The sequence below is a fragment of the Stenella coeruleoalba genome, assembly GCF_951394435.1.
Source record: "Stenella coeruleoalba genome assembly, chromosome: 11".
NCBI classification, from domain to species: Eukaryota; Metazoa; Chordata; class Mammalia; order Artiodactyla; family Delphinidae; genus Stenella; species Stenella coeruleoalba.
In genome coordinates, this window is record NC_137157.1 from 10,101,602 (window position 1) to 10,128,613 (window position 27,012).

At 58.9% G+C, this 27,012-nt stretch overlaps 2 protein-coding genes across 6 annotated transcripts in view; one reads left to right on the top strand and one right to left on the bottom strand.

The window, feature by feature from the left end:
- TMEM184B (transmembrane protein 184B) overlaps nucleotides 1-14,781 on the top strand; it is a 64,795-nt gene extending 50,014 nt beyond the window's left edge. For all 5 annotated transcript variants that reach the window (XM_079936141.1, XM_079936139.1, XM_079936140.1 and 2 more), the window contains 6 exons: nucleotides 4,039-4,129; nucleotides 4,650-4,725; nucleotides 7,498-7,589; nucleotides 8,565-8,734; nucleotides 9,205-9,399; nucleotides 12,390-14,781. In XM_079936141.1, coding sequence (XP_079792267.1) covers nucleotides 4,039-4,129; nucleotides 4,650-4,725; nucleotides 7,498-7,589; nucleotides 8,565-8,734; nucleotides 9,205-9,399; nucleotides 12,390-12,631 — 866 coding nt within the window. In that variant the 3' untranslated portion in view covers nucleotides 12,632-14,781. The remainder of the gene's footprint in view (nucleotides 1-4,038; nucleotides 4,130-4,649; nucleotides 4,726-7,497; nucleotides 7,590-8,564; nucleotides 8,735-9,204; nucleotides 9,400-12,389) is intronic.
- A 1,573-nt stretch (nucleotides 14,782-16,354) lies between these two features.
- MAFF (MAF bZIP transcription factor F) lies at nucleotides 16,355-25,904 on the bottom strand. The gene is made up of 3 exons (XM_079937941.1): nucleotides 25,708-25,904; nucleotides 18,804-18,869; nucleotides 16,355-18,229 (listed from the first exon to the last, which is right to left on the bottom strand). The coding sequence occupies exons 2-3, from the start codon at nucleotides 18,837-18,839 to the stop codon at nucleotides 17,777-17,779; spliced, it is 489 nt and encodes a 162-aa protein (XP_079794067.1). The 5' UTR covers nucleotides 18,840-18,869; nucleotides 25,708-25,904; the 3' UTR covers nucleotides 16,355-17,776.
- Between the last annotated feature and the right edge of the window lie 1,108 nt (nucleotides 25,905-27,012).

The following is a 27,012-nucleotide window of genomic DNA, read 5'->3' on the forward strand; positions in this document are numbered from 1 at the left end:
GTGGGCCCCTTGGTCACTTGTGTGTCTGGGGCCTCTCCGGGGGACCAGAACTGGAGCTGTGGTCAGAAGCGTGGTCAGGAGACAGTGCTGCCGGTCGAGAACCCCACTCATAATCTTTTTTGCTCCTCTGATGTCCAGAGCCAGCATATCACTGTGTTTGTTCCTGGGGTGTGTGTTGAGTTGTCCAGCTGGGGTGGGGGGTGGGGGTATTTTGCATGGCTCGGAAGGGCATTGATTTGTCCAGATGGTCAGTGGGTCTTGGTGTGGGCTGGTTGAGGAGATCTCGAGATTCTGTCTTGTCTCCCTTCTCCGAGATGCATTATTGACTCACTAATGACTCTTTAACAGACACCGTCAGCAAACTGGTATTTGGCCAGACTGTCTGGCCCCATAGCACTGTGAAAAGGTCAAAAGTCCTGAACTGAGAGATGGATGAAATTTGATGATCTGACCATTGAATGCAGAGCTGCATATGGACAGACAGGTGGACCACGTAATCAGGAGCGTGCCGCGTGTGCTGTGACACAGGATAGGATGTGAGCTCGGGCACCAAGCTCTTCCCAGGAGTGGACTGCAGGACAGCCTAGCTTGGTGGTTCTGGACAGAGAGGCTGATGAACCTTGGGCCCCTGTGGCCTCGCCTGAGGGTTTTGTCTTTGGGGACTGGAAGTCTGATCACCTTGGGGAAGGTGCAGCTTCGCAGGCTGTGACAGGGTGAGCTCCTTGAGTGCAAGACTGAGTGTTGGCCATACCCGCCTGCCCCGCCCCTCTGAGCCTCACCTGGAGCTGTGGCCTGTGTCCATCCATTCGTTTCGTTTGTTCCTTCCGTGTTGATTGAGTATGGAAGTGTCAAGCCCTTTGGTGGTTGTTGTGGGTGGGCCTCGGTTCCTGCCTGCAAGGTGTTTACAGAAGACAGTGGGTGACACTATGGACTGTTCATCGTGAGCACAGCCTTATAGATAAGGCATCACACTCCCACCCCTAAGGCCCATCCTCACAGCAGCCTCACCAGGAAGAAGCTGTTGTTATCCCCGGCTTAGAGATGAGGAAGCCGAGGCACAGAGCACTTAAGAAACTTGCCTGAGATCACACAGCTCCTAAGTGGTGGAACCATGATTCACACCCAGGCAGTCTGGCTCCGGGATCCATGGCTTTCTGGCTGCTTTATGCTGCCTCTTGTACTGGAAGGATCAGACAGATCAGCAGAGAGATTGTGGGGTGTGATGTGAGCATGGCGGCAGGACGGGGGAGGCCGCCAAGGACAAGGTGGCATCTGAGCTGGGTCTGCCCCTGGGGTTTAGCAGAGAGATGGGGATGTGCCGCCGAGGGGAGGTGAGAGATCACGGCGCGTCCTGGGAACTCCGGAAGTGGGGTTACGTACATTCCACTTACTGTAGCTGTGTCCATAACTACCCCCAAACAGACTAGTGTGAAACAGCCATGTACTGTGTCCATGGCTACTGCACGCCAGGAATTGGGACAGGGCACGCTGGGGACAGTTTGGTCCTGCTCCGTGGTACCTGGGCCTCAGCTGGAGACCTGAAGGCTGGGGGAGGGGCCATCTGATGTCTGGTTTACTTACGTGTCTGGCAGTTGACGCTGATGTCAGCTGGGGGCCTCACTTCCTCCCCCACATGAGCCTCTCCATGTGGACTCTCCACGTGGGCCAGCATGGGCTTCCTCACCGCCTGGTGGCTGGGTCCAAGGGCAAGCGTCTCAAGAGAGGAAGAGCCGGAAGAAAGAGGCCTTTTCTAAGCCCAGCGTCAGATGTCACCAAGCTTCGCTTCCGCCGTGGTCACCCCAGTTCACCCAGATGCAAAAAGAGGGAAGAAGACCCCATCTTCTGAGAGGAGTGTCGTTGTCATGGGATGTGGCTGCCTTTGGAAGATACCGTCAACCACAAGACAGCTGGACCCAGACTGGAATGGGCACATCCACCCTACTTGGCCTTATATGGTTCTGGACGAAGGTTATTAGCAGCCTGACATCAGATTGGGCGTGATGCCCCCCGCCCCTCACCCCCCTGCCGTCAGATACCCCGAAGTTTCTGTCAGTGGAGAGTGATCTGGAGCCCAGTCAGTGGAGATTCCTGCAGCCACCAAGCATCCCGAGCTGCTTCTGTGTCGGACAGGCAGCTCACAGGGCCCTCAGCCCCGTCAGGGGACAGATAAACAATAGTGGCCGTGACAGCCAACACTGAGAGTGCTGGCCGCTCTCCTGAGCGCTTTGCATACTCACTGAAATCCGGCCACCTCCTAACTCCGTAGGGGCTCTTTCTGTCTCCATTTTAACAGGTGAGGAAACTGAGCCACAGAGAGGCTCCCAGCAGAGTCACACTGCAAACCCTCTGCTGTGTGTCTCTAGGGGGACGGTTGCAGCACAGGTGACAGATGCTGTGGGTCATGTTTATGCAGGGTGCCACTTGGGCCCCTGTTCCCCAGCCCCAGACGTGCAACCTTACTAGGTTAGAGCAACTGAGGGGCGTACAGCCCGCAAATATATTCCTTTCCACGTTGCTGAAGGCCAACTTCTACCTCCAAACGTACGGCCAGGATTTCCTGTGTTCCAGTTTCAGGCAGTCAAGCGTTTGTGGTGTGGTTAGTACGTGCCGAGGGCTGGGCCCACGCTCGAGGGAGAAGCAGGCTCCCAGTCAGTAATCACACTCCAGGGGTGGGCGGGGCGGGGGCACAGCGTCTGTCTGCAAACCGGTAGGTTCCGTGGGTGGGGACGCATGAGCCCCCATGGTGGTGGCCGAGGACTTCTCATGGTGGGTGGTGTCTGACGGGTTGACGGTACCAGCAGGTCAGAGGGCAGGGCGTCCAGGCCGTAGGATCTGCAAGGGCAGAAACACGGAGGGCACGAGACCCTGCCGAGGGGAAGGGGGCACCTAGTGTTGCTGGGAAGGAAGTGTGACGGGTGGGCAGGGACCAAGCCACCTGGCGAGAGATCTTGAGCTGAGCTAGGGGGCTGCGCCGGGGGCCCTTGAAGGCCCTTCTGCTGCACCGGGGTTGGCTGGTCAGATAAGAAGGAGCCCGCTGGCTGCAGGGCTGCTGGTGCCTCTCCCTTGATCTTATTATCCCCTGACCCCGCCTTGACCCTCCCCTTGGCCTCACTCCTGCGCTGGACACGTCTCCTGTTGCCCTGCGCTAGGTCCCTGATCTGCCCCCTGCATCCTCTCCCCCGTGGCGTCCTCCGCTGCGCACCTCGTCCTCCCCTCCACGCCCTGGCTCCCTGGCTCCCGGCACTTCTGTGTGCTCCTAGCACCCTGCAGGCAGCAGCCTGCCTTTGCTGACCCCGCAGAAGTCCTCTGACAGGAGACCAGTTACAACATAGTGCTGTATTTGCGGCATTTACAGCGTACTTCTGCTGTGCCCTAGGTCGCTGTTGTAAATTGTGGATCTCTGTGGGTGATGTCAAGCTGTGTCATGATTCAGGATGAGCTGGCCCAGCTTCCTAAGGAATTTGCACTATATTTTGTGCACCTCTCATAGGCTTTGCTACAGCTTGTCATGCTGTGCTCACTGAGATGCCGCTACCCGCTGCTGAGTGCATAAGGGGTTCGATCTCATTCTTGCTGAGCATTTCTCCTGAGGTCCCTCTGGAGAAAGTTTTATTGTTGCTTTGTCCTAAAATTGTGATCTGTGACACACAAACAGAAAAGTGCATAAAGCTAATAACCAACTGTAAAGCCGAAACCCAGACCACGCACACTGCCAGCTCCTCAAGCCCGCAGCACCCCGTCCCGAGCTCCCCTCCCACAGCTCCCCACACGGCCCTGGATTTGGTGCTAATCACTTTCTTGCCTTTCTTTGTGGTGTGACCAGCAGTGTGTGTGCGCCTCCCTGAACAGCATGATTTAGCCGTGACTGATTTTGATTACAAATGGAATATTCACTGCGGGTTCTTATGTCCCTGAGGTTCCCTCCCCGTTGCTGCCTGTGACTGTGGTTCTTTCACTTTCGTTGCTGTTTAGAATTCCACCATCTGTTTATCCATCCTGTTGATTTGAGTGCTTTTTCTCTGGACATTGTTTTCACAGCCTTGGTCATCTATAATTTCCTGAGCCTGTGCTATGAATACCTTGGGGGGGAAAGTTCCATCATGTCAGAGATCAGAGGGAAGCCCATCGAGTGAGTATGAAGTCCCCCCAGAGCCCCCCGACACCACCCTGTTTCCTGGGCCTGACGTTCTCCGAGCTCTCCTGGCGTCAGCCGGTCACACAGACCATCCCTGCCCGTGACCTTGACCTCTGCCTCTCCCACACTTCCTGAGCGAGGCCATTCATTGGAACTCTTGGGAGGGCCTGTCTGGCTCTTTCTCCTTCTCTCTCTTCCTGTCCTTTCCTGTTTGCCTGTTTCTCCCTCTTGTAGTTTTTACGTTCAGTGCCTTTTAAGTTGGTTTGTTACCCCAAGGTCGGTGTCTCCCTGCTCCTGCATATACCCTACTGCATATGCAAACACTCTCCTGCTTCTCTCCCTGTGCTTGGCCTTGTGCTCAAAGACTGCCCAGGATCCAAGCCCCATCCTCACCCTACCCCGCCCTACCCCAGCTTGTCTGGATCTGCAGGAGGGTGAGGGCGGCCTCCCGCAGCCCTGCCTTCCTGAGTCCGGCTCTTTGCTCACCAGCCCCTTCTCTGCTCGCCTCTTCCAGGTCCAGCTGCATGTATGGCACGTGCTGCCTCTGGGGAAAGACTTACTCCATCGGATTTCTGCGGTTCTGCAAGCAGGTGGGCACCCCCAGCAACTGCCCTGGTCAGGAGTTGCAGGCCAGGCACCAGGAGCCTGGGTCTGTGCCCTGGAGTAGCCGCTGCAGGGGCCGTGCTGCCCCTGGTTGACATAGGGACAAAGACGGGCATAGGGCCCACCTGCAGGGTTCCCATTTCCTGTGAGGCACCCCAAGCCCCAGCACCCACTCCCTGAGCAGTTAGGGATGCACCTGCATGGGTGGGGTGTGCTCAGAGGGGAAGCAGCAGGTCTCCCAGGAGTGCCTGATGCAGCCCTGGGCAGGAAGTGGTCCCAGACTCCTGCTCACTTTGACCAAGTTGTGGCGTGTGAGTGTCTGAGGAAGTGCATGGCGAGTCTAGAATCTGTTTGAAAACTTCTGATTAGCTGCGGCTAGAGGCCAGGAGGGTTTCTGCATTAAAGAACATGACAGAACAGGCCTGAGCAGCCTCTGATCCCTTCCCCCATTTCCCACTTGTCAGGCAATCTAGCAGCTTCCAGTTTCCAGAGCTGCCGCCCCAGTGGCCTCGAGTGGCCTGGGTGGAGGCAGTGTGGTGTTGTGCGTAAGTGCACGGGTCTGGGTGTCTGACCATCTGAGTTTGAATTCCAGCCTCTCCTGTGACTGTGTGACTTTGGATAAAGTACGAAACCTCTCTGAGCCTTGGTTTCCTCTTCTGTGAGATGAGTGTAATGATACTTACCTCAAGGGATGGTTTGAGGAACAGGTGAGGGAAAGCCCTTAACACAGCCCTGGCTCAGAGCCCGCTGTCCCTTGCCCGGGAGGCAGGCAGGCACCACGCCCAGCTGGCATGACCTCGATTTAGTCTCCTCTGGGGCTCCACAGGGCCTGTCAGCCCGTCCAGCATCATGCAGCGTCGTCACGAGGGGAAATGAAACCCACGGCGCATCACCGTGACCTGCGGGAGGACTGGCCTTTCTGCTCCCTTTTGGGCGGGGCCGTGCCTGCAGTGCAGACGCACCCACAAAGCACTGCCTGGGCGGCCCAGTCTGCAGTTCTGCTTCCAGATCCTCCTTCCCTAGGGTGTTTCTAAATTCAAAACCTCCCCGCAGGACCTGCAGGGAAGGAGTTCAGACTGTCTTGGGTTCAGGGTGGGGCCTGTCAGAGCCATTGTTTACCAGCGCTGGCCCAGCTGTGACTCACCGCCTTCTTTGATGGTGATGTTGTGTATGAAGTTTTGACCCCAGATCACTAGCTGGGTTGCCTTGTTGCAAATTATTCCCCAGCCCTGTGGGCTTTGATGTTCCACTGCTGTTCCTGGAAGTGGCAGGGTCAGGTGGTAAAAGGAAAGAGCTGAAGAAGCCGCCTCCCCCCTTTCCCACGTGAGAGCGGACACCGCAGCTTTGTCACCAGTGCCGGTGCCTGGGTCTGAGTCTCCTGGAGAGTTTGCCTCTTCTGCCACTTCAGCTTCTCTGTGCCTCAGTTTCCTCATCTGTACCCTGAGGACGCTGATAGTACTTAGAAGTCACGGGGCTGTCGTGGGCCCCAAGTGAGCTGACCCGGGGCAGCAGCAGCCTATTGGCAGGCTCGCAGGGCTCGCCTGGGACACGCTGCTGACCCTCCCTTTCCCCAAAGCGTGCTGGTCCCGCTTCCCCTAGGGGGCGGGGGGCAGGGGAGTTCTGTGGGTTTGCTGACAGCAGCATCGCCCCTCTAGCCCCCGTCACACGCGCCTCTCCTCCTGGCAGCCACGCGGCTCAGGCCGCCCCGGGCTCCCCTGCAAACTGCACTCGAGCCTCTCTCGGGACAGAGACTGTGGGTTCCACGGGTTACTGTCTCTGCTCCGGGCCCTTGTCCCATTTGGAGGCACGCTAGCTTGGCCTTGTTAGATGGCTCCCGTCTCCACAGAAGGGGCCTCGTGGCTTCGACTTACTTGCTTTCAAGAGAATCGCGCTTCTGGTGATTCTATGGGCACCGAGGGTGCCTCTGGCGTTTACTGGCACCTCTGTAGGGACGTGTGGAAACCTGGCTGAGGGATTCTTCCCGTGGCAGAGGCCTCTGCTGAGCGCTCAGAAGTGGGAGACCTCCAACGACGCCCCGTGCGGTCTTGTTCTCCAGTCCCCGCACAGCGACCGTGCAACACGGGGCTGGTTACAACCATCTACCGTGAGCAACCGCTCGGAGGCCGGGTGACCGCCCCCTCGGGCTTCGGCAGCGGTAGTTGGCAAAAGGCCAGAATTCAGACGCCTGCCGGGACTCCGGACCTTGGGCTTCAGGCTTCCTCCTATTTTATGCTCCTGTGGGGTCATCTCCATGCCCAGTAAGACCCCAGCTTGACAGAAACCCTGGACCCAGGCCTAGAGCATGGGGCAGGGAGCCAGACCCAGGGCAGACAAGGAGACCCTCACCTGCCTCTGCTCTCTGGGGCCACCTCCCTGCTGCCGCCCCTCACCAGCACTTAACCCCTTGCACTTGTCCGCTCTCTGCCCCCGGGCCGAGCTCATGCCCCTGGCATGAGCTGCTCGCTCTGCCCGTTCCCCCGTCCCTGGCACATTCACGGTGGCCCCTCCTCTGGTGGAATCTCTGTCTCCTGCGTCTCCGCCATTCTTCCTTCACCCCATCCTGTCTTCTCACGCAGCTGCATCGCCCTGTTACTGTATCGTGTGTTTTGCCTTCCCCTCCTGACAGCAGTTCCCCCAGGGGCAAGAGGTTGGGCCGCCCCCATCCCCTGGCATCCAGCCCAGGCCCAGCTGGCCAGAGGAGCTGCTGCTTCCGTGGTTTCTGTGCTTATCCTTGACTCTTGACCTTCTCTCTGCAACAGGCCACCCTGCAGTTCTGCGTGGTGAAGCCGCTCATGGCCGTCAGCACCGTGGTCCTCCAGGCCTTCGGCAAGTACCGAGACGGTGACTTTGAGTAAGCAGTGGGTCCCCCCACAGCGCGTGTGGGGAGGAGTGGGCGGCCCTGCCCTGAGGCTCGTGCCCTGGCCTCCGATTGCCCCACCCCCGTGTCCATCCTCTGAGTGGAGGCCAAGCCTGACCCCGGCCTTGCTCCCGCCTGCCGCACCCCTGAATCTTGGGGCCGGAGCCTGGCAGTGGTACCATCGCACTCGGCCCCGCCTCTGGCACCAGAGTGAGCGCTCAGCGTCTGTCACCTTCAGGCTGCAGAGTGGTGCTGGGTGGGGGCCGGGGAGAGCAAGAAGGGACAGTGACCATCCCAGGGCAGGGGGCGAGAGGGCCAGGGCCCTGAGGGGCCCGTCTCGAGTCTCCTCTCCTGTGTGAATTGACGCACACACAAGACTGCGAGGGGTTAGTGAAAGTGACCATGTGGCCCACGTGGCCCTGAGCTTGCACGCACTTCAGACACACTCCCTGTACCCTACACGACAGCCCCCAAGGGCCGGTGAGCAAACAGAGGCTCACCGGGGACGTCCCCTGGCTCAAGCGCAAAGAGCAAAGCTGAGCTTCGGAGGGAAGACATATGGGAACATATGTATATGTATAGCTGATTCACTTTGTTATAAAGCAGAAACTAACACACCATTGTAAAGCAATTATACCCCAATAAAGATGTAAAAATAAAAAGCTGAGCTTCGTGTCCCTCTGACCATCAGTCTGAGGCCCCGCCCCCGAGGACACCTGGAGTCCTCCACCAGGAGCGTGGGCACCGGAGCTGCAGGTGGCAGGGCTGGCCTGTCCTGCAGGTGCTCACCCTTGCACTCCCCGCAGTGTTTGGACCGCTTTGATCACCCGTCCCCTCCCTTTGATGGCTCGGGGAGCATTGCTGAGAGCTGTGCAGAGAGTGGCATGTGGGCAGGGCAAAGGGGGGAAGGAGGCCCCTTGTCCCGCAGAAGGGTCAGTTCAAGCCAGAGAATGCTCCCTGTTCCCACAGCGTCACCAGTGGCTACCTCTACGTGACCATCATCTACAACATCTCTGTCAGCCTGGCCCTCTACGCCCTCTTCCTCTTCTACTTTGCCACTCGGGAGCTGCTCAGCCCTTACAGCCCCGTCCTCAAGTTCTTCATGGTCAAGTCTGTCATCTTTCTCTCCTTCTGGCAAGGTGAGCCTTCTCTAAGCCCCTGTGAGGCTGGCCTGTGCCCCTCTGTCCCCTAAGCCTTGTCTTCTTCCTCCTGCCCACTGTCCCCAGTGCCCCGAGGGCCCAGGCCATGGGGCTGTCCCTAGGCGATCCTGGCCTGGAGCTCAAAGGGACCTCTGTCCACTGAGCACCTGTCGGATGTGATGTCTGGGCCCTCAGGGGCCTTTCACAGGAGCCATGCCCGTGGGCGGGACTGCTTCCTGGACAGGGGGATCCAATCCGGGTGGTGTCCAGCCAGGACCTGGGGAGTGTGGCTTCCCTGAGGCCTTGGCCTGTGTCAGCATCCCTGCCCAACAGGAGTAACCGTGGACCCTGCTTCCAGCCTCCCTGGGGAGTGTGGCATTTGGGGGGCTATAAGGAGGAAGGGAGATGGGGAAGGGGGTCCAGTCTGGGACCAGACGCCCATGCCTCCCCTTCCACACCTCCCCTTCCAGGCATGCTCCTGGCCATCCTGGAGAAGTGCGGGGCCATCCCCAAGATCCACTCGGCCCGCGTGTCGGTGGGTGAGGGCACCGTGGCTGCTGGCTACCAGGACTTCATCATCTGCGTGGAGATGTTCTTTGCAGCTCTGGCCCTGCGGCACGCCTTCACCTACAAGGTCTACGCTGACAAGAGGCTGGACGCACAAGGTATGAGCCAGGGTCTTGGAGTCGACCCCCCCAGTAGGAAGGGTGCTTCCCGGCCCCGCCCCAGGGCCCCTCCTGCCTCCCAGGTCCTTCAGGTGTTGATGGGTCAGGTCAGGGATCCCAGGTGTAGGAAAGGGGCCACAGAGGTCCAGGCTCCCCTGTCCCCTGTCACAAGGTGTCAGGGTCCTGGAAGCTACACCCACGTGTCTCTTGCAGCAGATCTGGAGTATGGAGACGATATAGCACAATATCCCCATGGGAAGGTCAGGACAGAGACCCGAGAATAAGCAAGTTCCTGAGGGTTCCTGACATCAGACACTGTTGTCCATTTTGTCCGGTAATTCCCTTGTCTCTAAAGCTTTTTTTTTTTTTTAACTTGATCCCTTCTAAGAAACAGACTCAGATGGTAATAGCTTTTAACAGCTTTCTTTTTACACCTGTTAATCTTCACTTTGTTAGAACAGCAGTTGGCAAGCCCGGTTGTATATTAAGGTGCCCTGGAGAGTCTTAGAAGTCCATGCTGTCCAGGCCCCACCCTCGGAGCTTCTGCATAATTGGCCTGGGTTTGGGCCTGGCAGGATGTGCTGACAGATCCCCAGGTGATTCTAACTTGCTGGCTGGAGAATCAGGGGCTGGGGGCTACCTCTGGCTGCTGCTGGGCAGAGAGGGGATGCTCATGGGGGTGGAGGAAGAGGAGGCTCGGGATGCCTGAACTGACTCACCCCGTGGGGGGGCGGGGCCTGGGGAGGAGGAAGCCTCCTGGTCTAACAATCCACCCCGGGGTTTGGCTGCTGCCAGCTCCCTGCCTGTGGGGCTGAAAGCAGGACCCACTTGCCCAGGCCCACCACCTGTGCCCGCCTCGGGCCCCGGGAGCGGCGTGCTGAGAGGAGTGTAGAAACGCTGGCCTGGCCTGGCCTGTGCAGGGCTCCTCGGGCCCCCCACCTCTCGCCCTACCTTCCTTGTTCTTTCCCTGGTTGGGAAGAGGCCTTAAGATACCCGAGGCCGCTGGAAGCATGTGGACTGACTCACCCTCCAGGCCCCGCGACTCGGGCACCTGGCGCTTGCAGCCTGGGCACTCTAGGTGCTTTTTCCAGATTGCATTCTACACTTAGTGCTGGGCGCTGTGCTGGCCAGGGCTCACCGCTGCCGGCCGGCATCCCACCTGCTGGCTGACACCCTCCCAGTGTTGAGGGCGATGTCCCTTCGACCTGGTCCTGACACCCTCTGCCCTTGGGAAAGTCACCCTTATGCCAGGAGTCTGAGGCCGTGGCCAAGAACCCTTTCTACACCCTTGAGGTTTACCATGGTTCAAGCTGGCGCTTCTGCACTAGGGGCCCTGCAGAGGCTCTCCGCGGTTGCCTGGGCTGTCTTCCCGTCCACCGCCCCCAGACACATCCAGCTCCAGCCAGAAACAGCGTTGTCAGGCATCCAGCTGTAGCGGGGATGCCAGCCCAGCCCAGCCCAGCCAAGGTGCTGAGAGCCCTTGTCCACCACTGTGCTGGTCCCAGGCCGGTTGTCCACCCACTAACCGCGGCGCCCGGCCCCTCTCAGCCCGTCAGGGTTGGGTGCAAAGCCGTGGTGTGGTCAGTACACGTCACCTGCCCCCTCCTCCATGTCGCGTCTGTGGAGTGTTGTGAGGTTTGTAAAGCAGGCGACACGGGCTCAGCAGTTCTAGCTAAGCCTGAGGAGAAGTGGGGTGGGCGGTCCCTACTTCAGTGCGGAGGTGGAACTCTGACCAGCGTTCTGGGGGTCCACTCTTTGTCCCCCACCAGAAGAAAGCGTGAGCCTCGAAGGAGGAGTCTCCTAGGTGGACACGCCCCCCAGGCCCCCAGCGGGCAGCGGGCTGCCTGGGTGCGGGCAGGGCCTGGGGCGGGGCGGGCAGGGTGCGTGGTGCGGTGCCGGCCTCGGTGGTGGGCACGAGGCGTTCACTCAGCTGTCTCTTGTCTTCTCTGTTTCTCTGGCTCCTCTCCCCCTCCCCCTGCCCCGCTTTTGCCCCGGGTTTGGCCGCGGGCAGTGCCGACATACGGCCCTTACGGTAGGTTCTGCTCTCAGTCTGCACGTCTGTCCTGCACGACAGTCCTGGTCCCTGTCACCAGCATGTGTGTCTCCCAAGCTCCTTCGCTGTGTCCCCGCCTCCTCCCCCCCAGGCACCCCTGGGCGGCAGAGCCCAGAGCACTCGCCTCCAAGGGGTGCCCTCCATAGAGCTTTCCTGTTTCCGTCCTGGTCTCTCATTGTCCTGGAACATGCCCTGCACTGTCTGGGGGCACGGTGCCTGTTAGTGGGGAATTGGGGAGTTAGTTCTGTTCCGTGGCAGAGAGCGTGAAGGGGAAAAGAGCATGCAAGTTTGAGTCTCAAGACCTGGGACCAGAGTCGGGCTCACCCCTTCCATCTCGGTTTGGGGGCCTGGGCCATTTCTGCCCCCCCAGAGCCCTTGGGGATGATTTGTTAGGGAATTACGAGGAAGCACCTCAAGGCAGGTGGCCCCTGTCCTGTCAAGAGCCAAGATGCCTGCTCCGCTGTGGGTCCAGGCCCCTGTCGGCCTGTCCTGATGGAGCGGGCCCCTGGTCCACTCCCCAGAATGGAGGGGAGCACCCCGCAGGCGAGAGGGGCCTGGGCCAGTGCGTGGAGCCTGGGCCCCTCCCCTCCACTCCCTGTCTCCAGTTGGCGCGGAGCTTGTCTTGGCCTCCCCAGGGTGCTCGGACTCGCGCCTGCAGCGCACCAGTCTCCGCCCCAGCTCCCTTCCCGCCTGCCAGACTTTCCCAAGTGGCTGCTTACCTTCTCCCCGGGGGTGCGCTCCACTCTGCACCCCGCCAAAGGAGCCATTTCTTTGCTTGTCCCTTCTCATGTCCGGGACCCCATTCTCTGTCCCAGGAGGGGTTGGTTAGATGACACAGCCTTGGGGCAGGGGTTTCGGTCCCGGGACCAGGGGCAGGGGGCCAGGCTGCCTTGCCTCCCGCTGCCCAGACCCCTCACCCCCACCTCCCGCCCTGCAGGCCGCTGCGCCCCCATGAAGAGCATCTCCAGCAGCCTCAAGGAGACCATGAACCCGCACGACATCGTGCAGGATGCCATCCACAACTTCTCGCCCGCCTACCAGCAGTACACGCAGCAGTCCACCCTGGAACCCGGGCCCACCTGGCGCGGGGGTGCCCACGGCCTCTCACGCTCCCACAGTCTCACTGGCACCCGGGACAACGAGAAGACTCTCCTGCTCAGCTCTGATGACGAGTTCTAGGTGCGGCTGCTGGCGGGGAAGGACTGGGACCTTGGCCCAGGGCAGGGTGTGCCCCGCCTCCAGCCTCACATCCAGGCTGGGAGGCAGGCTGCCACAGCTTCGGCAGTGCCCTTTAATTTATTGGACCAGAAACACATATCGCTTCAAGAGGAACAGCCAGATGCTGTCTGCCCAGAGGATGGCCCAGGCTCACCCAGGAGCCTTCAGGAATGTTTATACAAGGCCAAGGCTCTACTGCCTGGACGACGGGCACAGGACAGTGGGAGCAACTCCCATGCCCCTGCAGCTCGTCCTTTGGCGGCAGCATGTTGGGACCAGCCGTGCCCAGGCCCAGACGCTTGTGTTGTGGACCAGCGGCTGCAGCCTTCTCAGCGCCTCCCCCAAACACCGTGCAATACTCTGACCCGGGCTCTCCCTCCCGCCTGCTCCCTCCCCTGTCCCCCTGTCTGATGCTAGATTAGCCTCACCCTGGGCAGGAGGAGGGAGGAGGGAACGGATGCTCTCTGTGGACCTTCCTCCTGACCCAGGCCTAGCTGGCATGCTGCAGGGGTCAGAGCCAGACACCAAGAGCCATGGGTCCCGCCTCAGAAGGGTGCTCAGGTGCATCTGGGCTCCTGAGTGATCTCTGTGGCTGCACCTCTGCCTGCCTCGTGCCCCTTCCTCCTGGCCTGCTGAAGACAGCCAGCCGCCCACACTGCCCTCCCACTTGCGGTCTTTCCTCTTGAGAGCATTTTGGGTAGAGCCCTTGCTTCCCAGCTATTCAAAGGGTCAGGGGTTCCCAGCCCTCCTTCCCAGGCTGAGCAGTCAGCACCTCTGCTGGATCCTGGTCTCTCTCCCTGGGGCTGCTCCCTCCTGTTTCCTGGGGAGGGTCTGGTCTCCGCATTTCAGACCAGCTTCCAGCTTCCGGAGGAGCACCGTCCTCCGGGAGGGAGGAGGGAGGGATGGGGCATGTGGCGGGGAGCCAGGAGATGGGAGACTCCTCTCTCTGGCCCCGTATCCGAACAGGGCCCGGTGTCCTGCCTCATCTGGCCCCCAGGCCCATCTCTTCTGTGCCTTAGTCACATATGAAAGCTCCCCCTCACTGGGCCCTCAGCCTGTCCCAGACACTCCCTGGGGGCCCCCTGTTAAGCTGCTGGCACTCAGAGGATCCTGCAGTGCTGGGCCAAGCGCCCTTGGACAGGCCTCGGGTGGCCAGGACCACCAGTCCCCTCCCCCTCCCCCACCTCCTCGCCCATATCATGGAGCCTCCCGGGGCCACAGCCCCCAGGCAGGCCCGGCTTACACTGGCCACTGTCTTCGGAAGAGCCTTGTGATGGGACACAGTGCACGTTCATACAGGCAGAGCGTTCTGTCGCTTGAAACCCAGAGAGCACATGGGCCTGGAGGAGGGGGCAGAGCAGGGGACAAGGGCCTTGCCCTGTGGGCGCAGAACTTCGCTGTGGCATCTCTCCTTCTGGCCACTCTTGGACTGAACTGTGCCGAGGTCGGGAGGGGGGTTCCATCACAGTAGTGTTCCCTGGCCTCCTTCAGTGACCAAGCCAGCTCTGCAGGTGGCAGGCGCAGAGGCCTGCATGTCTGGTACCGGAGACCAGCTCTCAGGCCCCTGGTGGGCCTGGCCAGTGGCGGCAGGCTACGCAGGAGGCAGCCCGTCCCAGGAGGACCTCTATCCGCCCCCACCATCTGCTTTCATGAATCTGTTTCTCTGATTCTCCTTCCAGGCCAAAGTGTGCTGCTGACTCCCTGCCCCACTGGTCTTTGCCTACCCTGCTACCTGCCCGCTGGCATGGTGGATGCAGGGCTCCGTGGCAGGGAGCTAGCAGCCCCTGGGGGGCTGGGGGCTGGGAACGCGTGCCCGACCACTCCACCCCTCCTTCCTAGGATGTGTAATCTGCCTTGTCTTTTTATTTTTTATTTTTTTGTTAATTTTTTTCCCCAGTAGAGTAGCTCTTTGTACATAAAAAATACTTGAAAAATTAATTGTATGATGTATGAGAAGACAGAGTCCCCTAGTTTTGTATCTCGTGTGTGACTGCCATGAGTTCCACCAGAAAGCCGCTCTATTTTGGTCTCTGTGACATTTTAAATGCGTGACAGAAGTGAGCAAATACAGTGAGAAAGAAATATATATGAGATAATATAGATTGTATTGAAATCTCTGCCTGTGGGTAAGGCTTTTTCCTTCCTCTTCTTCGGCTCCCTTGTATGTGTTTGGGGGTGAGTTTAGTGGTTGTGGACAAGGGTGTCCTAGGAAACCCCCTTCCTTCCGGGTGTAGGTGTAGGTGATGGGGCGATTCCCATTGCCAGAGACTGAAGTTGGGGTCCAGGCCCCTGTCGGACAAAGTGTCTCCCCCTCCCCTGGGCAGTGGGACATGGTGGCAGCCTTGGTCACTAGGGGTCCACCCTCCTCAACACCCCACAGGGCTGACGTGCACAGTGGGTTGATAGCTCGTACCCAGTTTGGTCAACCAGATAGGGGGGCCCATACTCTGGCAGCCCCATTCCTGCAGGTGTCTCCCAGGGGTTGGAAGAGATTTCCCAGGGTCCTCAGGCAGGCTATCTTCCTGCCTCCCTGGGCCCACCCTCCACCCTGGGACCCAAGGCGCCTTCCCCCAGGGGTAAGGAGGCCTGGAGCAGGGCCTGTGGGGCAGTGGGCATGCGCCAGACACCTGGCACCTTCCTACCACCGCCGCATGCCTTCCTGGGGCCTGGCCTGGCTGACGGGGGCACTCAGGAATGCAGCGTGGGTGGGGGCAATTCCCAGCCCAGCCAACCTCCACTCGTACCCCTGACAGCTTCCTGCTGCCCTTTCTGCCGGCCTGAGCGCAGCATCTCTGGATCAGGATCCTGGGCCCCAACCTGTGAGGGGAGAAAGGCCTGTGGACCAACCCAAACCGTGTGGTTTGGCCCTTCCCCAGCTCTCAGATCCTGCACCTTCGACAGGAGCAGCCTTCTCCCAGCCCCGCCATCCCTCCGTACCCAGCCACGCAGAAATCCTCCTCACCGCTGTCAGGTGCGCTGGGTAAACTTTCACTCTGCGTGTTAAAGCTTGCAGCCCCTCAGGTTCCCAGTGCTTGTCACACCTACGCCCTTAGAGTACCTTAGTTGTACACATGGGTAAACCGAGGCTGCAAGAAGCGAAATAAGTCATCAAAGGTCATACAGCTAGAGAAAAACACACCTCGATTTCCCTGACCCACAGACCACAGAACACCCCATTGGGCTAGCAGATTGGGTTGAATTACAGGGGGTTTGGGGCCTAGGATGAGACACAGGGTTGTGCTTCAGGCCCGCAGGCGGGGGTTGAGGAAGCTACTTCTCTCCCTGCTTCTCAGTGCCTTTTGGAACACGAGGAGAATATTTTTTACTTGGCTGTAGAAAATCTGACCTCAATGTGAAAGGCTGGAAAGATTACTCTTCAATCGGGGAATTTTCCTCCCTGGGCGGGGCTGTTTATTTGCTGAAGGGATGCCCAGGGAATTTAACCCCCCATATTATCCTCCTGGCTCTGCCTTCCCCTGGGAAGCTCCTTGGCCTCAGGCAACCAGATGGAAGGACAGATGTTTGGGCACCACCCTGCCCGGTTCCACCTCCGCCTAACCTGCCCCCGCACCAAGCCTGGGTGCAAGAGCTAGTGATGGGGCACAATTCCTTCCTCTGCAAATTGGGGCTAACCTTCCCACCCAGCAGAGGGGCCTGTCTGGGGTTGAAAGCAGAACCCCCTCTTGGGCCCCTCATTCAGAACCCCCCCCAAAAAAACATAGACCAGGACATACACTTCTAAACTGTGGAAAAAGAGAACTTGACTTTATTCAGAAAGTCTACAAAATACAGAAGGCGGATAACTCGCTTACTGTAAGTCAGAAAAATAAATAAATTCCGGGGGCCGGGCAATTGTTTTTAAAAAACATTTTTTGGTTGTTTTTGCCATCCGGCTTCTCCTAAGTATAAGATAAAATGTGATTTATTTGCAGATATAAAATATAAAGTCCAGCTCAGGGCCACACACCACTTTTCCCGGGCAGTGGGCGCTGGGCTCTGGCTGGGGAGAATAACTTAGATTCGTGCAATAAATAAACAGCAGGGAGGAGCAGCTGTATAGTTGGGGGCGGGCAGGCGGGGGAAGGCTCGGGCTGGGCTTCCCAAGAGAATGGCGATCAATGGCAGTGGTCAGCCCCCATCCCACAGGGTGGACAGGTGGGACCCTTCCCTTTAAGGACCCCTATCCCAGGCTGCAGAACCATAGGATCTGTCTTCTCATCTCCCCACCGCCACAGTGGTCACCTCCTTGGTCCCCTTTCTCTTTGGCTGGCCAGCTCCCTGGCTGCAGGGAGAGCCCAGGGTTGAGCCTGGCCAGCTCCTTCCCTCTCTTCCATCTGTGTCACCTTCTCTCTCCCTCTACTTCTTTTCACCTGACTCACAGAGAGCCATCTCCCAGGTCACGGAGGCCCTTTCACCACCTGTTCAGGCCCTGGCCGCTGTCCCCCTGACAACCATGGCTGGAATCTCAGGGCAGCGTGGGAAGACAGGGTTCCAGCTCCACCACTAAGCATATGTGGCCTTGGGCACGTCCGATAGAGGCCTGTTTTCTCATCTGTTAAGTGGGCTTCACTAGGTGATTTCTAATGAGTCTTCCAGCTTTGGAAGGCCAGGCATCCGGGTGCAAGGCGGAGGCGGGAGCATCAGCTTCCCAGCTAGACAGCCCCACAAGACCCATACCGGGCCGAGCCTAGTCCTGTATCCCTGGCGGGTGGGGAGGGGCTGATGGCACAAGCTGAGCTGTTACAGAATGAGGGGTGGCCGTCTTCCCCTCGATGGCCCTTCTCTAATCCGCTCTGTATCCCCTCCTCCCAAACTAAGAAGTCTGAAATTTTCTACCAGAGGAAACCCCAGACCCCGACCCCACCTACCTCCTATCTCATCACCGTTGCCCCTCCCCAGGGCCATTAGGTCCCAGTTTCAGGGGCCGCAGGAGGAAACAGGCTCTGGGGAGGGAACGTGTGTGTTCACCACGGGGGCTGGTGGCTGCAGAGATATGGCACTTGGAGACAGAGACTGCGCTTAGGCACTTAGGGAAGGCAGCTGGGGTCAGAGGGGCCTGTGGTTTGGAGAATGGGCGTGGGCGGAGCGAGCGGGGCTCGGCGGCCACTAGGAGCAGGCGGCGGGGCCGGGGGCGGGGCCCGGGCCGGGGGCGGGGCCGGGGCTCGGGGCTGACTTGACGATGGTGATGACGCTGGCCGGAGCCACCAACGCGGCGGGCCCGCGGGCGGCGGCCACGGAGCGGGCGAAGCCCTGCAGCGCCTCGCACTTGCCGCGCAGCGCGTCGAGCTCCAAGCGCATGGCGGCGTTCTCGCGCGCCAGCTTGTCCACCTCGCGCTCCAGCTCCGACTTCTGCTTCTGCAGCTCCTCTTTCTGGCACACGCGCTTCACGCGGCAGCTGGCTGCGTAGCCGCGGTTCTTGAGTGTGCGGCGCCGCTGCTTGAGCCGCGTCACCTCCTCGGCTGAGAGCCCGCGCAGGTGCCGGTTCAGCTCGCGCACCGACAGCCCCATCAGCGCCTCGTCGGACAGGTGCGGCGTGTTCTCGCTCAGCTCGCGCTTGATCTGCGGGCAGCAGGTCGGGCGCATGGGGAGACTGAGGCCCAGGGTCACAGTGCGACCTGCGGGCCCAGAGCTCTGGACCTGGCGCGCAGCAGGTGCTGGGGACGGCTCCCCCTCCACCGCTAGTGTTCCCCCTTCACCGCCAGGGGCACTGAGGTGGTGGCTGGACTTGCTCCAAGACTCGGAAGGGGAGCAGTAATCCCGAAAGGGGAAACCGGGCCAAACCGGGATCTGAACACAAAAGGAGCCACCCCAGAGCTCAGCCCGGATTCTAACCCAGCGACCGGGCCTGGACTCAGCTGGAGAAACCCAGGAAAGCACCTTTGAAGTCCTACAGCCCAGGGAACGTTGTTCCGATGGGGAAGCAGGTCCAGAGAGGGAAGTGACCTGCCTCGGGGCACACAGCCTGTGGCCAGAGCCCTGGCCTCTTGGTTCCCAGCCCGGGGCCCTTTCAGTGGCTTCACGAGTGCTGAGCCACTCCTGGGGATTCCAGGAACTGAAGGGGAAGTTGGGATGGGAGCTCAGCGGGGGCAGGGAGGGAGGGGAGGACCAGAGACAATAAGGGCTGCCTTCTCACCTTCAGGGCTTTGCTGGATAGGGGATCCACAGACATGTTTGCAGAAGGTGCCCTCTGGGCTGAGACCTAGGGGAGACAGGAGGCCAAGGTCAGTTTTTTTTCCCACTTGGAATAAAACCCAAACACACTACCTTGGCATTCAAGGCCCCCGCTGTCTTAGAACTCATCTCATACCACTTTCCTCTGGCCCAGTGGTCCAGCCACAGTGGCCTCACTGAGTGGTTCATTCCAGCCTCAGGGCCTTTGCTGTTCTCTTTACTGTTCTCTTCCCTGTTATCTCCCCAGACTCTTCATCATTTAGGTCTTTGCTCAGTGCCACCTGTTCAAAGAGGTCTAGCTATCCAGCTAAACCACTCCTTGTGCCATATCACATAACCCCATCTACTAACCCACAGGCACCCCAGACTCATTTCCCACTACCGCCCGCCTCCATTCTGCACTCCAGCCACAAGGAATTTCTTTTTTTTTTTTTAATATTTATTTAATTTATTCATTTGGTTGTGCTGGGTCTTAGTTGCGGCAGGCAGGCTCCTTAGTTGAGGCACGTGGGCTCCTTAGTTGTGGCATGCATGTGGGATCTAGTTCCATGACCAGGGATCGAACCTGGGCCCCTTGCATTGGGAGCACGGAGTCTTAACCACTGCGCCACTAGGGAAGTCCCAGAATTGCTTACACTTCCTCTCACCCTATGCTTTCTTGCCTTTGGGCCACCGCAAACCTTGTGACACTTCTCCCCCCACCCCCACTTTATCTGGCAGACTCCTACTATTCAGCCTTCTGCCCTGGACGTAGACATCTCCTCCTCCAGGAAGCCCTCCCAGGCTCCTAGGACTTGTTCAACACCGCCCACCCCAGCAGTTCTCCCCTACGTTGTAATGGTCTGTTTCCTGGACTCCCTACCAGACAGGGAGCTCCACAGGCAAGAACCAGGCCCAGGCAGCTTTGGGTGCTGAGGCTGCCAGCACAGGGGCTGGCAGGGAGCAGGCACCGGTGAAGTGTGAATGGGTCTGTGACACTGTCCGTCACCCAGCTTGTCAGAGTCTGAACCGAGTGCCAAGCCCAAGCCCCGCTGAATACCATCGAGAGACAAACCTCCTGGCCCTACCTCCGATTCTTCCTGCTTTCCATCTGCCTCCTGGCTTCTGCATGGCAGGGACGGTACACAGACACCAGGAGGATGGGAAGGGAGCAGAAGGGATTCTATCCTCATGACTGGCTCCCAGGTGGGGTATGGGAGAGGAACATGGGATTAAGGGTAAAGCCTGGGTTTGAGTCCCATCTCTCTTTGCTCCAGGCTGTGTGACCCTGGGCAAGCCACTCCACCTCTCTGGGTCTCCACTTTCCCATCTGTAGGATGCAAACAATACCTGCCTCGCAGGGTTTTGGTGGAACTAAGTGGTACAAACCGGAGAGGTCAGTGAGCACCTGGGTGGTTATTAGAATTGCTGAGTCTGTCCAGGAGGGGTTGGGCCTGTCGCAGTTCCTGGGACCTCGCTTTGATTTGGCAGCTCCGGCTGGCCAGAGCCACACAGGAAAGGTCCTGAGAGACCGTCTGGCCCCTGCCTCCTCACTTCACCCAGGGGGAGGTGGAGACAAGAGAGGGGCATCTCTTGCCTGAAGTCACACAGCCGGTGAATGGCTGCCTCCCCCCAAATCAGGAGGAATTCTGAACACCTGTAAAGGCCCCAGGACTGAATCCTGATCCCTTTCACACCATCATCACCCCAGTTCTCCCAACAACCCTGTGAGGCCAGAGATGTCAATAGAGTAGTCCAGGGTCACACAGCTAACAGGGGGTGGATCCTGGGACTGAGGCCACATTGAGCCACGTGTCTCCTCCCAGTGTGGCCCTTACAGGGCACCCTCTCTGGGCCCTGTTTCTCCAACCCTGTGAAGCGGAGGACTTGCCAGTCTACGAGGCTGCCCAGCTCTGATGCGCTAGGATTTGTGTCTGGTCTGCTAGGGATATGCAAATGACATACAGATATCCAGGCCCCCTGGCCGGTTGTCGAGGGAGCGGGGGTGTTAGGTGACACCCAGGCAGTCTGGGCTACACGGAGAGCCTAATGGGAGAGGGGAAGCCTCTCCTGACGTAGGTTAACTGAGAGCCTGCTGGGCGCTGAGCACAGGGTGCTAGGGCTGATGCAGAACTTGGGAGGAACGTCCCCTCGGATACGTCATTTTTCCTCTCTGGACCTTGGCTTCCTCACTTATAAAGTGGGGACAATCATCATAGTATTAGCGTGTAAAATACAAGAGGCTTAGACAAGATCAGAAGTGGCAGATGGTTGGTTTATCTCACCATCGCCCCTCCCTCCACTCGTAACACAGACGTCAGTAATCAATCACAGCACTTTTTCCCACTGAGGTTGGACACAGCCCCTGAATCTTTCTCAGCATAGCACTGTTTTCCACTGAGCTTGGACACAACCTCAGAATCCTCGTCAACACAGCCCTCCAGATTAGGCCCAAGAGGAAATTGTTGGCCATGCCCTCTTCTGTCTAATGGCTGAAGGCCCCACCCCCTCTGCTGGCTGTGATTCTAAGTACTTTGGGGCCCTAGGGAAGCTTTGAACCTGTTCTTCCCTCCTTTCATCTTCCTCCTCCTGACCTGGCCTCAGCAGCCTCAAGCACATGCTGGATGTCAGCTGAGGCACCTATGTTCGCGCAGGAATGTCCTAGCTCAGCAAAGTCAGGCAACCACAGAGGGCGAGTCACAAGAAGGGGGACCTTTCTGATAACCTCAGGCTTTCAGCCTCCAACTCCAGGCCGGGGGCTGCTGGGCTGTCAGCCAAGGGGCCAGGGTCCTCCACCAGCCTGCCTCGGCCAGTCCGGTAGACCTGGGACCTGAGACAGCAGCTGTTCCAACCTCCTTGTTCTGTAACTGAAGCAACAGGGCAGCTGTTTGGCGGCAGTGGTGGGTTGGAACCCAGGAGTCCCGACCCCCGGCTCAGGGCTCTTTCTTCATTGCCAGTCACCGCACTTCCCCCACGCCCCCAGCCCTGCTTCTTCCCTTTTTCTTCTTGAGGCCGGCAGAGCTGACCTCTGGGGTCTGCAGGTTCCTAACATTCCCTTGGCGGCCTGGAGAATGAACTTACCCTTGGGGGATTGACAGCTGCCCTGCCCAGTCAGCAGCCACATCCCCGGCCCCCTAGTAGACGGCCCACCCGCTGGCATGGGCTCCTCGCTGACTGCTGAGCCATTTTGCTTCCTCTGTGAGGACAGAGGGAAACAATGTGTTTTCCTGGGCCTTGGCAGCCAGCACTGGTGGAGCCTCCTCCCTGCTGGAAGGGGAGCAAAGCTGGGAGAACCCAGCTGGGAAGTGGGAGCCTGGGGGTCCAGCGCAGGTTCTGCCACCTGCTCACACCCGCTGTGTGACTTCAGGTATGCCACTTCCTCTCTCTGGGCCCAACACGCCAAACCACCAAGCCTAGGGTACCTCCTAGCACTGACAGTCTCAGAGTTTAGAGTGTCAGATTCTGGCCCAGAATGGAGCTCCAAGACCACTAGCAGAGTAGAGACCCTGGAGGAAGGGAAAGGAAATCAGGGAAGGCTTCTTGGGGGCAGGGGCATGAGAACACAAACTCAGAGACTGTCAGCCTCAACCCTCCCTCTGCTCCACTTGCATAGCCAGGGACTGCTTCCTCTTTCAGCTGAACTATGACCAAAGCCACCTCCTCACTGGCCTCTAGTTGTGCCTGCCTCCACCTCTGACCCCACCATCCATCCTCCCCCAAGAGCTGTCAGAGAGAGCATTACTGATACAAACCTATAAACCTGATCATGTTCGGCCCATTTCAAAACCCTAGGATGCCAGCCTCCCTTCCAGCCCTTTGGGCCTCCACTATGTTCTCTCCCCACTCTCTTCCAGGATCCTCAGGCTGACAATAAATGAATGAGCACCCAGTAAACTCGACCATCTCTGCACTTTTCCCAGAGGGTCACACGGGGTGTGTGTGGAGGGGGGTGGGGGGAGGATGTCACCTGGACCCTGAAGTATCTGCTCGCTTTGGAGAAACTGCTTCAAGAATCCTACAGCCCATGCCCAGGCTTCTTGCTTCCCTGGGGTTCCCAGGCCTTTTTCTCTAGGTGTTGTGGAGTTCTATCAGAATACTGACCCAGTGCTCGTTCATTCATTCAATCAGCAAACACCCAAGAAGCACCTACCCTGTAGGTGCCAGGCTCAGTGCTGGGCTTCCTTAGACCCAAAGTTGAATCAAAGCCCCTGCCCTCAAGGCATTCATAGATGATCATCACTTGAACTGACAGCCTGGCTGACTGGTCACCTCCTCAGGGAAGCCTTCCTTGATTGCCCTGGCTAAGTCAGAGCTCTGTTATATACTTTCTAACCACAGTGACTTCCCCCTCATACCACCCATCTCAGCTGTGGTTTTACATTTAGGTTAGTGGCTCTTCCTTCAACTTCATCTCCCTTCCTTGACTGTAAGCTCCCAGAGGGCAGGCTTTGGATCTGATTTGTTCACCATGTTATCCCCAGCATCTAGGCCTTGATGGGCTCCATGGCAATGCAGGCTAAAAGTGTTAGGACTGAGGGAGGCATAGAGGCCAAGGGAGCCGACATTGGGTCCTGGACCCTACTGAAGGCCCAGGGGTGGTTCCATGGGAGGTTAAACCTCTCAGTACTAGCTTTCCATCTATGACTGAGTCAACCAGCCATTCCCTCTTGCCCCCCACCCCCCTGGTCCCTAGCCCTACGCAGGGATGTTTCTTGCCCAGCTTTGAGGACGGGCCTGCTTGATTCCTGTGCTCCTGGCGGCCGCCTCCCTTACTTGGACTCCACATACTTCTGGACACCCTTGGCCTCAGCCTGGGGTGGTCGGTTCTGCTTTCTCTCCCACAGTTCCCCTGGAAATTAGTCTGTGTGTGCAGGCTGCCATACCTCCCCCATTCTACTCCCATCCTACCACCTTGGATGTTACCTAGTTCCTGTTGCAGATGGGGACATGGAAGTTCCCAGCTGTGGTAGCTGCTCAAAGATTCAAAGTTAAAAGTTTATCTGATCGGACTTCCCTGGTGGCTCAGTGGTTAAGAATCCACCTGCCAATGCAGGGGACACAGGTTTGATCCCTGGTCCGCGAAGATCCTACATGCCGCGGAGCAACTAAGCCCATGCACCACAACTACTGAGCCTGCGCTCTAGAGCCTGGGAGCCACAACTACTGAGCCCATGTGCCTTGAGCCTGTGCTCTGCAACAAGAGAAGCCACTGCAATGAGAAGCCCACGCACGGCAACGTAGAGCAGCCCCCCTCGCTGTAACTAGAGAAAGCCCACATGCAGCAACGAAGATCCAATGCAGCCAAAAATAAATAAATAAAGTAAATTTATTTTTTAAAAAAAGATTAATCTAATCAAGCTCAATGCCCTCCTCCCAACCCCCATGATTCTGTAGCCTTGTGGGTGGGAGGACAGGGAGGGCAGAATAGGACCAAGGAATCCCTAACCCCCAGCCCACCCCTCAGCTTCCCTCAGCAGGGGGCTGATGGGGAGGGGGCGGGGCGAGGTTGGGGGCCCCACGCCTCTCGCATTACCCCCTCATGCGCCAAGACCAGCAGTCCCACTGCTTGTTTTCCATGCCCGGCCCAGGCCCTCAACTATCTCCTCAGGTCCAGTCATCCATAGGTCTGTCTGACTAGTCCCACCTGTGAACTGAAACCACCAGGAGTGCAGAAACCAGCTCCACCCCAACCTTGGGTTCTCACCCTCCCTGACCCAGCAGGTACAACCTCTAGAACCCAGACCACCCAGAGGAAGCGTGGTATCCCTTCCTACCTCCGACTTTTGCCGTGGGTTTTTCTGGCTCTTCCTGTTTCTCCTGAGACTGAAGGGTTGGGCAACCCTGGGGATGAAGGAGAGTCCTGAGGGGAGAGTCTGTCTTCCCCCAGCTAGCCAGAAAACCTGGGGACCAGGACCTGGACCCCAGCCTACTTTGTTGCCAGACCCACTAGGGTGCTGGGGCCAGGGGTGGCCCCCTCACCTCGTCGCCCAGACGAGCCCGGTGGGATCTTTGATATTTCGCCCCACCCTGTGGCTGAAGGCGCCGGCTCTGGGCGGGGGACAAACACCGCGGGTCACATGGCTGCGGTCCTGGGAAACTCCGGGGAGAGCGAGGGCCTGAACGCCGCCGGCTGGTGGAGAGGAGACAACCCGGGAGAGAATTCCCGGACCCCTTGTGACTACGGACTGGGGCGCTTCTCTAGCTGCGTCCCTATTCCGTGTTTATCCCCGTGGTCACTCTCTCTCCGAGGTACGCTCCGCTGGTACACAGGCGCCAGGATCCTTATCCTCCTGGGAGCGCGCGGACACACACACACACACACACACACACACACACACACACACACACACTCACACACACACACACACACGCACACACTCACACACACGCACACTCCCCAAGGTACACGGCGCAAGCACGCACCTGACGGCATACCCAGGAAGGTGGCCAGGGAACACACACGCACGGCCGCCCTCGGACGTAAACAAACCGCGCACGCACGGCCCGCGGGCACCGGTCCAGGGACTGTTCTCACCGAGTCACGTACTTTCACACACCGCTCCCGGCCCCGCCTGGGCGGACGCTGACGCTCGCCAGCCCGCGCTGTCCCTTCCTGCCTGGCTTCGCCGCCTCTCGGCCTGCGCCCCCCAAATGGGGCCCCTAACCCCCGCACCCCGCCAAGCTTGCTTCGGCCGCGTCTCGGCCCCGCCGGACCTCTGCCCTTCCCCCCCCACCAGTCGTCAAGCCAGTCGTCCCGGCGAGGGATCCACGGGAGCACCGACTGAGTGAGCCCCGGCGCCCTGCCCCAGGCACGTTCCCGGGGTGCGGAGACCCTGCCGCCTCCGGGTCCCGCGCGCCCGTCCCGGTCCAGGACCAGCGACCCTCACCCGCCTCTCGGCCTGCTTCGCCTGGCGTCCCTGGCACTCGCGGGTCCCGCTGCCTTCCGAGCTGCTGTCCCGGCCCGCGCCCTGGTCAGTCTCCCCTCAGGTCCCGACCGCGGGTCGCTCCGAGCCCAGCTCCCGGGAGCGACGCGCCGAGTTTTGTTGTGGGGCGGGAAGCGCAGGGGGCCGCGCGGAGTTGTAAGGCGAGCTTCCCGGAATTACTCACTCACAGGATTCCTTTCATTCATAAAAACTCAGTCATGCGGTGACGTCACCTCCCCGGCCGCCCCCCGGCCCCGCAGCGTCCTCCCAGCTCCTCAGCCCCGCCCCCTGCCAACTCCGCCCCGGAAGACCCCGCCCACATCGAGGCCACGCCCCCAGAATTTTCAATCCCAGTTAGAGCGCGGCTAGGGGCGTTCACGTGACACCTCACTAGAGCCGCTCGGATGAAGGTGTCATTTGTCTCATTTTACAGTCGACAGTTCTGGGCCTCCTTTCGACCTACACCCTCTGCCTTGATGATCTCATCTAGTCTCGTGGTTTTAAATGCCATCTATAGGCTCAGGAGCTCCAAATTTGTATTTCCAGAGCGAACAGCTTCTCTGAGTTTCAGACTGTATCCAACTGCCCACTCAATGCCTCCACGTTGGTACCAGATGGGGCCTGCATACCCTGCACGGCCAAAATCCAACTCCTGAGCATTAACCCTACCTCAGCAACCCACACCTCCAGTCTCTCCCACATCAGCTGTTCAAGCCCAGACCTAGGAGCCTTGCCGCATCCCTTTCTCCTTCCTCTTCACTTCATGAGTCAGGCTGGCTCCACCTCCAACACTACCCTGCATCTGACCACTTCTGGCCACCCCCAGTCCTACCACCTGATCCAGGGACCATCAACTCACCTGGACAATGGCGGAGGGCTCCTGATAACTTCTTCACTTTGCCCCTAAAGGCTTTCTTTGCACACCAATGTTCTTCTCGAAACAAAGATCAGATTGTTTCACACTCTCCCACCCTCTGGCTTAACGCCCTCAAAGGTTTCCCTTTGCATTTAGAATATAAACTGTACTCCTCTCTTTGGCGTACAGGGCCCTAAGCCATCTGGCCTCTACCCAGCGCTGCAGCCTCACCTCCCGTCTCTCTCCCCTCACCACTACTCTTCAGCCACACTGCCCTTCTTACTGTTCCTCAAACACACCAAGCTCATTCCTGCCACAGGTCCTTTGCACTTGCTGTTTCCTCTTCTGTTCACTGCCTGGCTCTTTCTCATCTTTAGAGGAGCTCAGATGTCCCTGCCTCAGAGACGTCTTTC

Bases quoted from the DNA above. Each gene is read 5' to 3' on its own strand.
- MAFF (XM_079937941.1), bottom strand. From the start codon at position 18,839: ATGTCTGTGGATCCCCTATCCAGCAAAGCCCTGAAG. The intron at 18,230-18,803 runs GTGAGAAGGCAG...TGCTGCCCGCAG, and splicing joins TATCCAGCAAAGCCCTGAAG to ATCAAGCGCGAGCTGAGCGA.